Source organism: Armigeres subalbatus, chromosome 3, assembly GCF_024139115.2.
Source record: "Armigeres subalbatus isolate Guangzhou_Male chromosome 3, GZ_Asu_2, whole genome shotgun sequence".
Classification (NCBI taxonomy): domain Eukaryota; kingdom Metazoa; phylum Arthropoda; class Insecta; order Diptera; family Culicidae; genus Armigeres; species Armigeres subalbatus.
Window position 1 is genome coordinate 216,738,462 of NC_085141.1, and position 14,191 is coordinate 216,752,652.

The 14,191-nt window shown below is 38.3% G+C and overlaps 1 protein-coding gene across 3 annotated transcripts in view; it reads left to right on the top strand.

Moving 5' to 3' along the window:
- Nucleotides 1-14,191, top strand: part of LOC134219719 (dmX-like protein 2) — an 88,542-nt gene that overhangs the window by 37,429 nt on the left and 36,922 nt on the right. For 2 of the 3 annotated variants that reach the window (XM_062698554.1, XM_062698555.1), the window contains exons 5-6: nt 3,711-7,879; nt 8,637-8,723. In XM_062698554.1, the coding sequence (XP_062554538.1) occupies nt 3,711-7,879; nt 8,637-8,723 (4,256 nt within the window). The remainder of the gene's footprint in view (nt 1-3,710; nt 7,880-8,636; nt 8,724-14,191) is intronic. The other variant, XM_062698556.1, reaches the window with a different exon arrangement.

The following is a 14,191-nucleotide window of genomic DNA, read 5'->3' on the forward strand; positions in this document are numbered from 1 at the left end:
GGAAACTGTTTTACCTGCCCGGACCCGGGGAACAGCTACCGGATACAGAAATTGATTCTGCACCATAGATACATTATATATCTAGCAAATCATGGGCGCTATTTGAAATATGACTAATATTGTCCACCTCTACATAATCACAATGCATTCGATGGGTTTTAATATTGTTGATTCAAACCTTATAAAATAAGACGAAACATGAATTTTTTTGACATTTTTGTTCAATTTCAAATTTTGTGCAAAGTTTACAACGTGAGATTCTGATATTCCATACAGGTAAAGGACTTTTCAATAGCTTTCTTTTGCACTACATAAGATGATGGAGGGATCTCTGCAAGTGCCGTTTTTAGAAGTGTCCGGTATTGGGAGGTGTCCGGCGCTGGGGGATCTCCCCCTACAGTATACAAGAAACAACACTATGATAAACGGGTAACGGTAAATTCAGTTTTTAATGTTGGGGATTTAATCTTGATTCGTAATGTTGCATCAGTTGGAGAGAACCAAAAACTCAAACCTAAATATAAAGGTCCCTATGTTGTGAAAAAGGTTTTGGACCAGAATCGGTATGTCATAACCGATATTGATAATTACCAGGTGTCGAACCGTCCTTTCACCGGTATTTTTGATCCGACTGTACCAGAACCAACTCAAGTTCAGATAGTGTATCTAGCGAATAATACAATGTCTAAATTCTAGGATGAGATTTAGCTAGTAGCAGGCATACCAAGAAATCATTACTATTCTATTGTGGGCAATAGAAAACCAGGAAGGCCGAACTGTAAGCAATTACTCAAAGTCCTTACAACATTTCATCCATCAGCCATTAACACCTATTATTCTGCAAGTAAAATAGATAACACAGGGTGGCCACCGAACCGGGAAAAACGGGAAAAGCGGGAAAAAGACGGGAAATTGAAGTCACCGGGAAAAAAAGCGGGAAAACCGGGAATTCAGGACATTTACCGGGAAAAATAAATTTTCGTCAAGTTACATTCAAAACTCTTCAAAGTTTTTAATGAAGTTGATTTAACAAAAAGTTTTACCTTTTTAATATTTATTACTTAGTCGCATTCCAACTATATGATTTTAGTACATGGTGTGTGTGAGAGGTACAACAATTAGGTAGATCTGTTTTTCCAAATCCAGTTTGTGTTGTCACTAGATCATTTTGATATCAATTTCGAGTGACATATTTTATTTAAAAATTCTACAAATCATTGAAAAATGGTATTTTTTATACTTCGTGCTTTCGCTTGTAATATTTAGAGTAAAATGTCTTTATTTTAGTATGTTTCCACAACTAACCTAATGCAATAAAAGTTTATGATAGTGAATGATATACTCTAAGATATTTTTTTAACTTGTTACATATGTTCCAAAACTTTGAAAATTCCAACTGAGGAACTTTCAAATTTTTCAATAATAAATTCAATATATTATTGTAATGAATAAAACTAAATACTCACGCTCCTCTAATGTGGCTTGAGAAATGGATTGCGAGTGATTTGACTATGCGTCCAATTTGGGAATCTCGAGCTCGTTCAGTAGCCGCTAGGTTGCGAAGGCCGACGGAGGTCCTTCGTAGCTTAGTTGGTTAAAGCACCAGTCTATCGTACTGTAGGGTCATGGGTTCGAGTCCCATAGAAGGGAAAGTGGTTATCTACATACATAGAAGGGAAAGTGGTTATACATTTTCCAAATCAATATCTTCCACATAACGTACATAACGTACATATTCACATATGAGTTTTCATAACATTGTAAATTAACGTCCAAGTCCGGAAATAGGCAATTAACTTTGATTGAACAACAAGTTACCATCCAACTATTATAATTTCAAACTTCATTGCTTCTGTGAACATTATGCTCTAAGAAGACAGAACCACACTAGACTAGCATGCAATGAACATTGCATTGGCTCTATCAGAAACTTACGAAAGCATTTCAATCTAGAAAAAAAGTACAAAAGTTTTGCAACTAAGAAAAAAATCCATTGGTAATAAAGGAATTTGTTTCACAGGTTCGTTTCAAATTATCAGTTGCTTCGATATGAAAACTGATTTTCGATATAAAAACTGACAGGTCAGAAAATAAAACACCGAAATAAAGTTCAAAAACTATTTTTTCCAAGTAAAATAAAAACCGGGAAAATTTGACAAAATTTATCGGGAAAAGCGGGAAAAACCCGGGAATTTGAAAATCGAATTTCAGTGGCCACCCTGATAACACCCCTGATAAATAATGTGTACAGTATAGAGTGTAGATATAGGGTGGTTCAAAAAATCGATTTTGCTCCACAGTGCTCATCTGATTCTTTACCATGTTCTGAGTGTCCTCTGAAAATTTGAGCTCATTTGGATTAAAACTGATTTAGCACAAGCCGTTTCAAGTTTGCATGGAAATTAGTATGGGGAAATTTATTTTTTCATTATACTGTTAATGACACTTCCCCATCAAGCGCAGGTTAAAAGAAAACCTACATAGCTAAAAGGAATACTCAACAGCTTTCACTCAGTGAAAATCGCATCTCAATTAATCGTTCCAATAATTAGTAATCGAATTTAATCTATACCGTGGTTTTCTGGAGCTAATTGCATAACTCATCAACAGGCAACATTGCTGCTCGTGGCGCGAAAGATAGCACACACAAACTCAGGCTACTATGTTGCACTGCATATTTCAGTGATGCCCTCAAAGAAGTTTAACGATCATGACTAAAGATTCGCAACCTGTCTTAAAATCGATTACTAATTATTGGGGCGATTAATCAACATGCGGTTTTCGTTGGGTGAAAGCTGTTGAGTATCCCTTTTAGCTATGTAGGTTTTCTTTTAACCTGCGCTTAATGGGGAAACGTCATTAACAGTATAGTGAAAAAATAAATTTCCCCATACTAATTTGCATGCAAACTTGAAACAGCTTGTGCTAAATCAGTTTTAATCAAAATGATCTCAAATTTTCAGAGGACACTCAGAACATGGTAAAGAATCAGATGAGCACTGTGGAGCAAAATCGATTTTTTGAACCACCCTAGTGTAGATATACAGCTAAAACAGTCTACAGTTCCGCTTAGAAGCTTCATTATTCGTCGTTCGCTTGAACAGTCCGGTCGTTTCATTCCACACGTGGAACGTTATTATCGGAAACGTCTCGATAATTCGGCTCTTGCAAGGCTACACAGGCTACACATTATAGATGATTCGTTATGTCATAAATATGATCAATCTCAATATTATGTTCAGCTTTTATGGCTTGACTTGACTTGATGACTTGAACTATACGATTTCCTTTACCCACTTGCCCCACTGTACCTTATACCAAATGGCCATTATGTCGAACGGCCTTCAATTTGACACCGCATACAAATTAATGGCAAATGGCCATTATGCCAAACGGGACCTATACTGCCGCTAACCTCAAGTCGAGCACATCTGTATATGGACGCCATATACAGATGTGCTCGACTTGCGGTTAGCGGCAGTATATTTGTAAATGTTTGTTTGAACGGCTGGTTGAAAGTTTAATCACCGTTTATTATCAACTTTGTAGTGTCTATTGGACATTGAAATTGTTCAAAGCAATTTAAATCTGGCAAGAACGGTTTCTTTGAATTTATTATGAGTTAAACTATTGAATTCCAACAAATAGCAAGCAACTTGTAAACTATAATTTCGATGTTTGAACAACCAGTTTTTTTTCTTACCTTACAGTGTTATTCCCGAACAAAAGCTTCGATCAATCGCAGACGCAAAGTTTCTGTGGTGCACCGGAGGTGGTCTACGGTTTCGTGTATGTTGCTCACCCGAGAGCGGTGACTCATCTATCATGGCGAAAAACAAGCAAGTACATGCCCCGAGGATCTGTGTCCAACATGCTTGTGACTTCGTGCTTGGATAACATCTGCCGTATATGGGTGGAAACTGTTTTACCTGACGACGGTTTAGTCAACATGAACCAGTTTGACCCTCTTGCATCACAAAATCCAAAGTTTCGAACACACAGACATAAGCATCGGTTCATGCAACGGCTGAAACACATGAAGACATGTTTTCACATTAGACGCCACGCGAAACACAACGGTCCGACTGGACTGAATGGCTTAGGGGCAGGCTTCGGCGGACCTGGAGCAAGCGCTGGGTTTGGGAATCCACCAATACCGACGCTCCCATCCACTTATAGTGTGCATGACTTCCACTCCTATGGTTATCACGGCACTGGAGTTACGCCAGGTCTGCATTTTCATCTAGCTGCTTCGATCAATGCCGAAACGGATATCCCATTGGTACCGTCGATGCATACAAATGACCCTTCGGCGCAACCCAATTTCATTCTACATTGGTTAAATAACAAAGAGATGCATTTCTCTCTGCAAGCAGAGGCTATTTTACAAGATATGACGAGGAAGGTTATTGAAAAAGAAGATTTACTATCAAGTGCAAACAGCGAAGGACACTCGGAAGGATTGCACGATGACGATTTACCTAACGAAGACGGCAAGAGGAGACCAAAAATGAAGTCGACATTTTCCCAGGAGGAAAGTAACAGCGAAGAGCAGCCACCGGTAGCTCATCGATCACATTCGGTTGGCGGTGGATCGCATGCTGGAATACCAAGCCATCACACACTTTCAAATACAACTTCTATCAACTCGCTGGCCAATGATGGAAGCAACATACACGTTACAGATTCGCTGGACATGAAGATAGAATGTCTTCTGCGAGACTGGCATCACAGCCCGGATTTGTTGTTCTCAATTCATCCCATCGATGGAAGCTACCTGATATGGGTAGTCGAATGGCTTGACGAGTACCATCCTGGCTCGTTCCGCCAGGCGCAAGTGTCGTTCTCTACCAGAATACCATCGGCATTCCCGCTAGGCGATGCAATGTCCATGTCCACGACAGTCGCTCTTTATAACACCGGCGGTAATCTGGGCTTCCGCGATATGATAGTCAAAGGGCCTAAAGCTACTAACGGTAGCAACGGAAGTAATCATCCCGACATGAACAGCGATATTGTTACATCTCTTCCCAGTGTTCTTGAAGAGAATGAAGTAAATGATGAAGACAATGACGGTGACAAAGTTAGCGGTGAGGAGGACGCAAATTCTGCAAAAGTTGGCGACGCAGCATGTAACGAAAACGCCACAGAACACTCGGATATTTTGACTGCCCCTCCTTCGCCGGTAATTTCAATGGTGACAAAGCACTCGAATGGCACATTGAATCTGTGGCAACTTACGTTTGCGGACAAGAGCAAATTCTCTCAGGTATTGAGCATAGGGCATGCTTCCAGAGCATCCGGTCATCGTTTCCGGGTGAATGACATTACCTGTCATCCTGTGTTGCCGCTCTTGCTGACAACTTCGCATCACAATATTCCAGACATTCCCAACACTAACGCAAGCTATCCCGGAAAACAATCAGGAGGAGATCCTAATCAGAAAACGCATCGACCGAAGGACATTTGTACGCCATCAGGATTTTGTTCAGAATTGATTTTGTGGCGTGTGGATGCCGTAGGACCCCTCTCCCAATCCGGTGGAGTCAGTGAATTGGCTCGAATCAATTCACCAGAGATATCTGCATTCAGTAACGTGGCTTGGATACCAACACTACTTCCCAGCACCACGTTAGGAAATTTGAGCAATTCTTCGTCTGCGTGCTTTGTGGCAAGTGATGGCGAAAGTCTACGGGTGTATCAAGCGGTCATTGACGCCAGAACGCTTCTGGCAGAGATATCCAGCTCAGAAAGACGATTCCGTCGAATGGACTCGTTGGTATCACTATCTACCGAATCTTCATCTGATAATGTACCCGGAACCCAGTCAGCCTTGCACGATAAGATCAAAATTGTTTCGCAGCAGTCAACGGCTAGGCCGGGATGTATAATACAACTGGATGCAATAGACGATGCTACGCATGACTGGCAAAATACCCAGCTTCTTCATGTGTTTCAGGAGCAACTCATTACTGGCGAAAGATCCGAGGAGCCTTTATTTACTGGTGGCGATAGCAAGCATTTCGGACTGATGGATGGTCAAATGGGAGCTATGGTAGATTTACAGCGAAACGCCCAATTTGAAGAACCTTTCTATCTAGTTGTTCTAGAGCGCACTAAAATAGGAACGACCGTGCACATGTGGCGGATTGTGATTGCGTCACAGCCGGCTGCACCGGATGAAATGAGCAGCAGCATGATGTACGTTCCTGATAGCAACTTAGTGCAGGACTTGGATGACCCAGAGTTCATTCATCGAGCTTCTATGGCGGGCATTCAAATACCAGAGGAACCTAAGATTCCCGTTGATCAGAGCCCACACGTAAACATTTCGACGACAAAAGTTTGCACTCAAGAGCTCCCTTTGCCAGATGGAGTGGATGTCATTCACGCTGCTCCCGCTGCAGGTCATCTGAGTTCGTCCTCGATTTATCCAGCGTGTTTTGCACCATATATAATTGTTACGGCATGTTCCGATTCGACAGTTCGTTTTTGGAAGTGCAAGGCTCCCAAGAGTGACGCCAGTATTGAAAGTAAATTGAACTTCAAATACGAATGGTTTGAATGGGAAATGATCCGAAAGGACCAGGAATCGACCATCGACGTCAACGGACAACTGTTGCACATAAGTGCCGCCTATTCTGGAAGAATCGCTTGTGCATACAAATATGGCAAATCGTTCACCAGACCAACTAAGAGCAGTGATCCGGAATCGCGCTACGTAAACTTATGCGTGGCCATCTACGAATGTGAGAGTACGGGAGGTAGTGAGTGGGTCCTAGAGGACACCATTCATTTGAAGAACATCCACCTGCCCAGAATCCAAATTGATCCTCATCTAGATTTGAGTTATCTATACGACAATCGAACATTACAGAAAAAACAAAGGCTGAACCAAATGTTACAGACGCTGTCCCACGAAGACACACGAACTAACCGCAATGGGGATGTCACACCGGAATTACTTACCAAGCCAGGCTCAGGTTTGCTAGCTGTGCCAAGTTTCAGTACGTTGCAATCGCTACGGAAAAGCATCACCGAACATGGAAACACCTGTCCGCTAACACAGAAGCATCTCGTTCAGCTCGATTGGGTGTCCAAAGAAGATGGATCTCACATTTTGACCGTGGCAGTTGGTAGCAAGATTATGTTATTTACTCCAGTTTCTAGCGATCTAGCGCAATCGAACATGAAGGCTATGAAGGAGTCTCAGTCTTCGAACCGGCCGCTCCTTCGGAAAGCAAGTTCACTTGCCCAGCCCCATTTCAATGACGAAATACGATGGATGAAGCTGCGTCAAATAGAATTGCACACGGCAGACAGTCTGCCACCACTGCCAATGCAGATATCGTGGGTTCGCGATGGTATTTTTGTGGCCGGAATGGACTCCGAAATGCATGTCTACTCTCAGTGGAAACCGGAGAACAACGCAATAAATCATATGGGTATTGAAGATTTGTACGACAATCGTTACTTGAAGGATGAAGATCTTCGCTCGCTCGCACAGGAGAATACTCAGAGACGGCTGGCGAATGTATCGTCGATGCCTGTCCTGTCTCGTGTCAGTTCCATTAACCTTCAAATGCTCTCCAATGATGGTAAAAAGAAGAAACCGGGAACAGCCAGCACCGGTCAAATTAACAGTAGTAATGAACATCAACAGCCAGTGCACGACTACATGACCGATTATGGCTTATTCGAGGCGTCTAGAATTGCGTGTCCAGTATTACCGCAATACCACCCGAAACAGCTCATGGAGCTACTCAACTCCGGTAAGATTCGGTGGGTTAAAGCTATTCTGGCACATCTGGTCCGGTGCATCAGTGGTTCCTACACTATTCGTGGCAGCGGGGGTGATGAAGAGAGCCTCAACAGACAGGTGAGTAAGGTTTGCTTGCTATCAATATTGATTTTGTCTCGAAGATAATGATAGCCAGAACGTGTGATTATTATGATATGAATCATATACCACCCTCCTACCACAAATACTTTAGTTCCTGTTGTGCACTTGTTGAGATTAACCAAATTTCAATATCATGCATCTCATATCGCTCCTAGTTTTCCACTTTCCCAAAAATATTCATCCCGCATATACCTAGACCTATTACCTATTGCTTTCCATATGATGCTAAAATGAAACATTGAGAGCTACAGTAGTACACATCATCATTGTAGTGAAATGAAAAGAAGATTAATTTGAAAACAATGCATGGGTACAACTTTCGCTCCCAATAGCTTTTATCATCGTTGATCTGATTTTCCGCTTCGAAACTTTTACTGTATAGCGAATGCTGTGAGTATCGATATAAATCAATAGCAATTTGTAAACATAGTCGCTAATGTTCCTTGTATTGTAATATATGCATATAATATTGATTGTCGTGCATCTCTGTCAGTGTTTAATTAAATCTACAGTTACAATAATATTCCTTCAATCGTTGACAGTAAACGTTTCAGAATAGTTGGGTTTTGACGAGAATATCAGACAACATTACTATCTCTTTCAGACTACAGCAAGCACACGTATATCATGGACAAAATTAGCAAAGCAGCGCTCAAAATTTCCGAGATACAAAATTGTTGTCACTCACTTCACCATTCATGTTTTCTTCTATTTTTCCGTTACGTGTTTACAGCGTGGTTGGTCTAGATCTCGCACACTTTCTGTTAGCTGTCCAGCAGGCACTGTTAGTCCTCTTGAACCGAGAGGGTCGACGACACAGGTGCGAATTAGTTTTAGTTCTGCCTTTTTTTTATCCTACTCTACTATTACTCAGCTCTACTTATTTTCTCGAACCCTTCTTACATTACTAAACAACCATTGTTCACTAACTTCATGTTTCGAATCGTCTCGATACTATCGGCTTCACAGCTTATTAATTTCTAATCAAATATTTTGGAGTAGTGTATCATTCACATTAATATACGAAACATTTATTGAACATTTCTTGACATAATTAGAGCATGCGTGAACCTAGTCATGATACATGAAATCAAAGGTGAACATTCTAACTATAATTTAACACTTCTTAGATTACGTCATATTTCAATATTTTACTCATTACAAAAAAAAAAACAAAACAAATTATGATGACAATTCCAACAAAGTGTGACCCACTTTTGCTTTATTCAAAAGTTGTAAAAACTATATCTGTTCGTTACTGTTACAGCTATTTCCCTATCATTAAACATTATGAATGCATAAACCTCTAGAATGAGTATGGCGTATCCTTGTGCTGTGAACAGTTTATGGTTGTGATAGTAATCAATAAACATTTTTAATGGAAATTGTATCTAAATTATGACAGTGAATAGCGCTAGGAAATAATTTGCTTTAGGCGTTACATTTAAAGCTTGTTCTATTGAAAATGAGTTGAGCATGAACTACATTTATTATTATAAGTAAACTACTATATTTTAATCAAGCAGATGTGCTTGACATTACGCGTGAATTTATTACAGTGCAACATTGATTAGTTATACACATATTTAAAATAAGGGGATACAACAAAAGAGTTTTTTTTTTCATTATTGATTTGTTATTTTTTTTATTTGCCTGAAATTTTGCAAACATCTATTTTTATGATCAAAAATAACTATTTGAATCATTGGTTCGCCATTTTGACTCTAACCTAACCTTTGAGAAAGGCCACAAAAAATCCCTTAAAATAAAAAATAAAGTTAGACCAATAAAATTACCAATCGTTTTAGTATTTTCGGTACCAGTCTTCCACTAATCTTATGTGGATAAATAATCGGCAATATCAACATTATTACATTTTTTGTCAGAAAAAAATCAGAAAGGTTGTGTACAAGACATGACTCGAAGGTGGCCGTTGCACTGTGGCGGAAAGCCGGACAAAACCTCATTTTTTTCGTGATTTTCGTGAAGCCCTTTTTTATTTAACATATATATTGAATAAGCTAGTTCCAATTTTTTTATTGTAGCTTGTAAATTAAATGTTTTGGTTCTTGTTGAAGTTCATCCCGTAAAGTGTCTCCCGAACAAATATGTATGGAAAATGAAATTTGGCTGGGGCCATCCAGAAACCACGTGGTCATATTTTTGAAGATTTTTAACCCCCCCTCCCCCCATGTGGCTTATCGTGGTCATTTGGCAGACCCCCCCCTCCCCCCCCCTTTGACCACGTGGTTTTTTTCAAGTAATTTTTTTTTAAAACCTTATATAACTAAAACATATGGTTAATCCGATCAATTTTGAAGATGGACAATTTTAACTGATTCAAAATCAAACTAAACCCAGCATGGAAATTATAAATTTTCATGAATTCGAACATTTTGATTATGTTATCAAGTTGTAATGTGTATCAGGTATTAGTATATCTAGAAAACAAAAAAATGTGGACTCGCGAATATGTTATAAAAATTTGTAATGGTTTAGAAATATTCCAAAATATCCCTATATTTTTTATTTTTTTTTATTTCTTTATTGGTGATTTTTTTAAAATAATTATGAAGTTCACCACTGAATATCCCTATAGATTCCGAAGAGTATTTAGGATATTCCGTAGCTCTGGAGGTACTGGAAATTCTTAAGATATATTAACCTCAGCGAAGCATCTGAACTGAACTGAAGGTTTTTCTAAGGGCATACAAGTTTTATTCAGAATATCAAAACTCTCTTCATTATGCCAAGATTCTATGATTCTAATCAGAACCGTAACACAATGTCCTTAATATTCCTTTGCCTGAATTATACAGTTCTGGCCTTAAATGGAAGTTTTCATTTTAAATATACAGTCTTTAATATCTTTGGGTTCCTTTTGGTATTCTAGAATTTATTGTCATATTTTGGTATTTAACCCTCTCATGACGATTTTTTTACATGGATTTAACGTACATATTAGGGGTTTCCACTCGATCTTGCCAAAACTAGTATAGAAAGAACTAAAAAGTCGTACTTTTTTCGGGTGTCATAGGCCAAACTGCTCTGAAGTACATATCCTCGAAAGTATCAAAATCATGTCAAGAAACAAAATGTTCTAAGACATGATATTACGGAGTTTTGAAACGACCCGATCAACCAAGTCCTGAACGATGTACACACTTAAACGCTAAATTTGATTTCGGTAATAGAAAATGACGAACTTGATCGGTAAATTACTATATTACTGATATATCGTCAAAGTTTGACATTTTATATTATTTTTCTAAACTCTCGTTGCCGAAATTCGGCTAAGAACATTGATCACCGAAAGTCGGTAATCTATTTTGCGATCAGAATCGGCGAAATAATATATTTGCCGAGATTCGGAAAAGTGTGAAATGTCAAAATCGAAGTTGTCTTGAGAACGCAAAATAAGAAAAAGTAAATTCAACAACGTGTTTGCTTGCCGACAAATTGCATGATATATCCGTGCATCGCTAAGCATCCAAGCAGGTCCATTGAGCCAATACGATTTCATTTATTACTTTCAAGACCTTCCATGAGTCGATGTTCTAAGATACGATATCGACTGAAATGAAAACTCAGCCTAAAAAATTTAAAAAAATTTCCATAACAATTAGGAAATTTCCAATAAAGAAATCATGGAATTAGCAATAAAAAATATAAAATTTTCTACTAATAATGCAAAATTTCCATAAACAACTAAGAATTCACCACAAAACAAACATAAATTAACCCTTTTAACACCAAAAAATACAAACATAAAAGAAGAATTTTCCACAAAGAAATCAAAATGTTCCATGGAAAAAATACAAACATTCCATAAATAAATCAATATTAGAAAAAAAATATTACAAAATTTTCAACAAAATAAATATTTATTTAACCAAAAATTAAAACCTTTCCATGAAAAAGTCAATATAAAAAAGCAATAAAATTAAGCATTTTTCCATAGATTAACCCTTCTTTAAAAGCGTTTGAAGTTCATGGAATTTTTTTTATCAATTTGGTTACTTTTCTTTCTAATTTTCGTATTTTTTATTGCTCTTTATTGATGTGAAAGAAACCCAGCATTGCCCAGGTGTTGCAAATGTCACAATGAACTATTTGCAGCACCGCACTCTAGATCAATTTCCGTGCGTTTGTTTTCTTTTCCTCAACAGCTGACCAAAAATTGTATTTTAATGACTTTTTACATTTCCCCGTTAAATTCACTAACTTTGTATATACACAAACATTGCGGATCCCAAAACGAATCGATTAGGGGAAAATCTTGCAAATCGGTCAACCGGTTCGCGAGTTAAATCGTCAAGAAGGAAATCTCAACTCATTTTTATTATATAGAGATTATGTGTAGAAAAAAATATTTATTTTGTGAAAATTTTTGTAATTGTTTATTGCTAATATTGATTTATTCATGAAAAAAATTTTTTTTTCATGGGGCATTTTGATTTCTTTATGGAAAATTCTTATTTTACAATTGCAGTTTTTGATCTCAAAAGTGCTAATTTATTATCGTTGAAATTTTTTTCGGAATTTACGCTGGAGTTGCTTTGATTTTTTTTTCATTAACAATTTGTAGCAAAATTTCCAAGCAAAACTTTTCACAGAGAATTGTTCAAAAATCATTCGGAATGCCAGCACTTCATCAGGATTGTATGAAGTAAAGTCAAAGTTTTTACAGGCAATTTCTTTACTGGATTTTTCCTGAATATCTTCAATAAATTCTTTTGAAGTGTTTTTCTTGGATTATTGTAAAAACATGAACATTTTTCAAAATTGTAGCTGCAGTCCGCTAATGCAAAAGTGTCAGTGGCGTGATGCCAAAACCATCTGCGGCGGTGGCGCGGCGGATTTTTCTTTATGTTTTTCCATTTTTCCTTTCCATTTTTGTGACTGAATCGCAACCTGTTTTTTCGTTTATTTTTTTTATGGAAATGGGCTAAGGCTAAGATGGTCAAATAACGCAGATACGCATCGACGTTGCGACCGACGCTGCGTTACCGGTTATTTTCGATGCACACCTTTCGATGCACACGCTGAGTTGAAAAGACGCTACGTGGGCATCGGTTCTAAGATGCGCTTTGCGTTTAATGATTTGTATTTTTTACACCGCTATTGTTAATCACCAAAAACTTTTCGTATAAAAAAAGACCACGTGGTTCGAGAGCAACCCCCCCCCCCCCCCCATGTGGCTTATCGTGGTCATTTTGCAACCCCCCCCCCCTCCCCCAATATATGACCACGTGGTTTCTGGATGGCCCCTAAACTTATTTGGGAAAGATTCGAAAAGATCTGGTATTATGTATTAAAATATATTGCTTGCTTGTCATAAGACGAGTTTGTACAATCAAAATATATTTTAGTTACTAGATAAAGATTGTCGCTGTCGTCGCTGTCCGGAACATCTTTTGCTGGCGAGGATAGGGGAGCTAAATGTCAAAGAAGGAAAATCCATACGATTTGACAGGTATGTACCACACATGTTTCGGACAGCAGAACAAAGGGAACAGAAGCGACAATCTTTATCTAGTAACTAAAATATCTTTTGTACAATCCCATTGAATTCCACCACTTAATTGTATCTTGACAGATACGTATTTCGACCTCAACAGTAAGGCCGTCTTCAGTGTCTCGTACTTGACTCGACTGAAGTACTTGAAGTACGAGACACTGAAGACGGCCTTACTGTTGAGGTCGAAATACGTATCTGTCAAGATACAATTAAGTGGTGGAATTCAATGGGATTGTACAAACTCGTCTTATGACAAGTGAAAACATTCCACTAAAAAGCTCAAAATAATTTTCTCAATATATTTTTTGTTTACTTTCCGGTGGTTAGTGTGGTGAATTGCGCCAAAGCGGAAAACTTGTGCAATGTTAGAATGAGGACGCTGTCTTTGTTCTTGATCCTAGGGCCTGAGCTTGCGGAAGCCCTTGGATAACATAAAGTATGTCGGATAACCATTTTAACCTAAAAATGAATTCAACGTTTCTAAATTACTCTGTGGTGAAGTTTTGAACACTATCACAGGTTTTGTCCCGGATTTGCATGAGGGCCCGCCACTGCGTTGGACAACGTAAAGATATTATTGCAACACAATACGTATTGTAGTTTATTTTGGTTAGGATTTTAGAGTTAACTAGAGTATCATTGTTTTGTTGGTTAAAATATGAGTATGGTTGAGTATCTTAGACACATTTTGATCTAATATGTTGTAAATTGTGGTATCTTGAGAGAAACTTTCACATGGGTGCCACTGACCACTCCGTGACATTTCA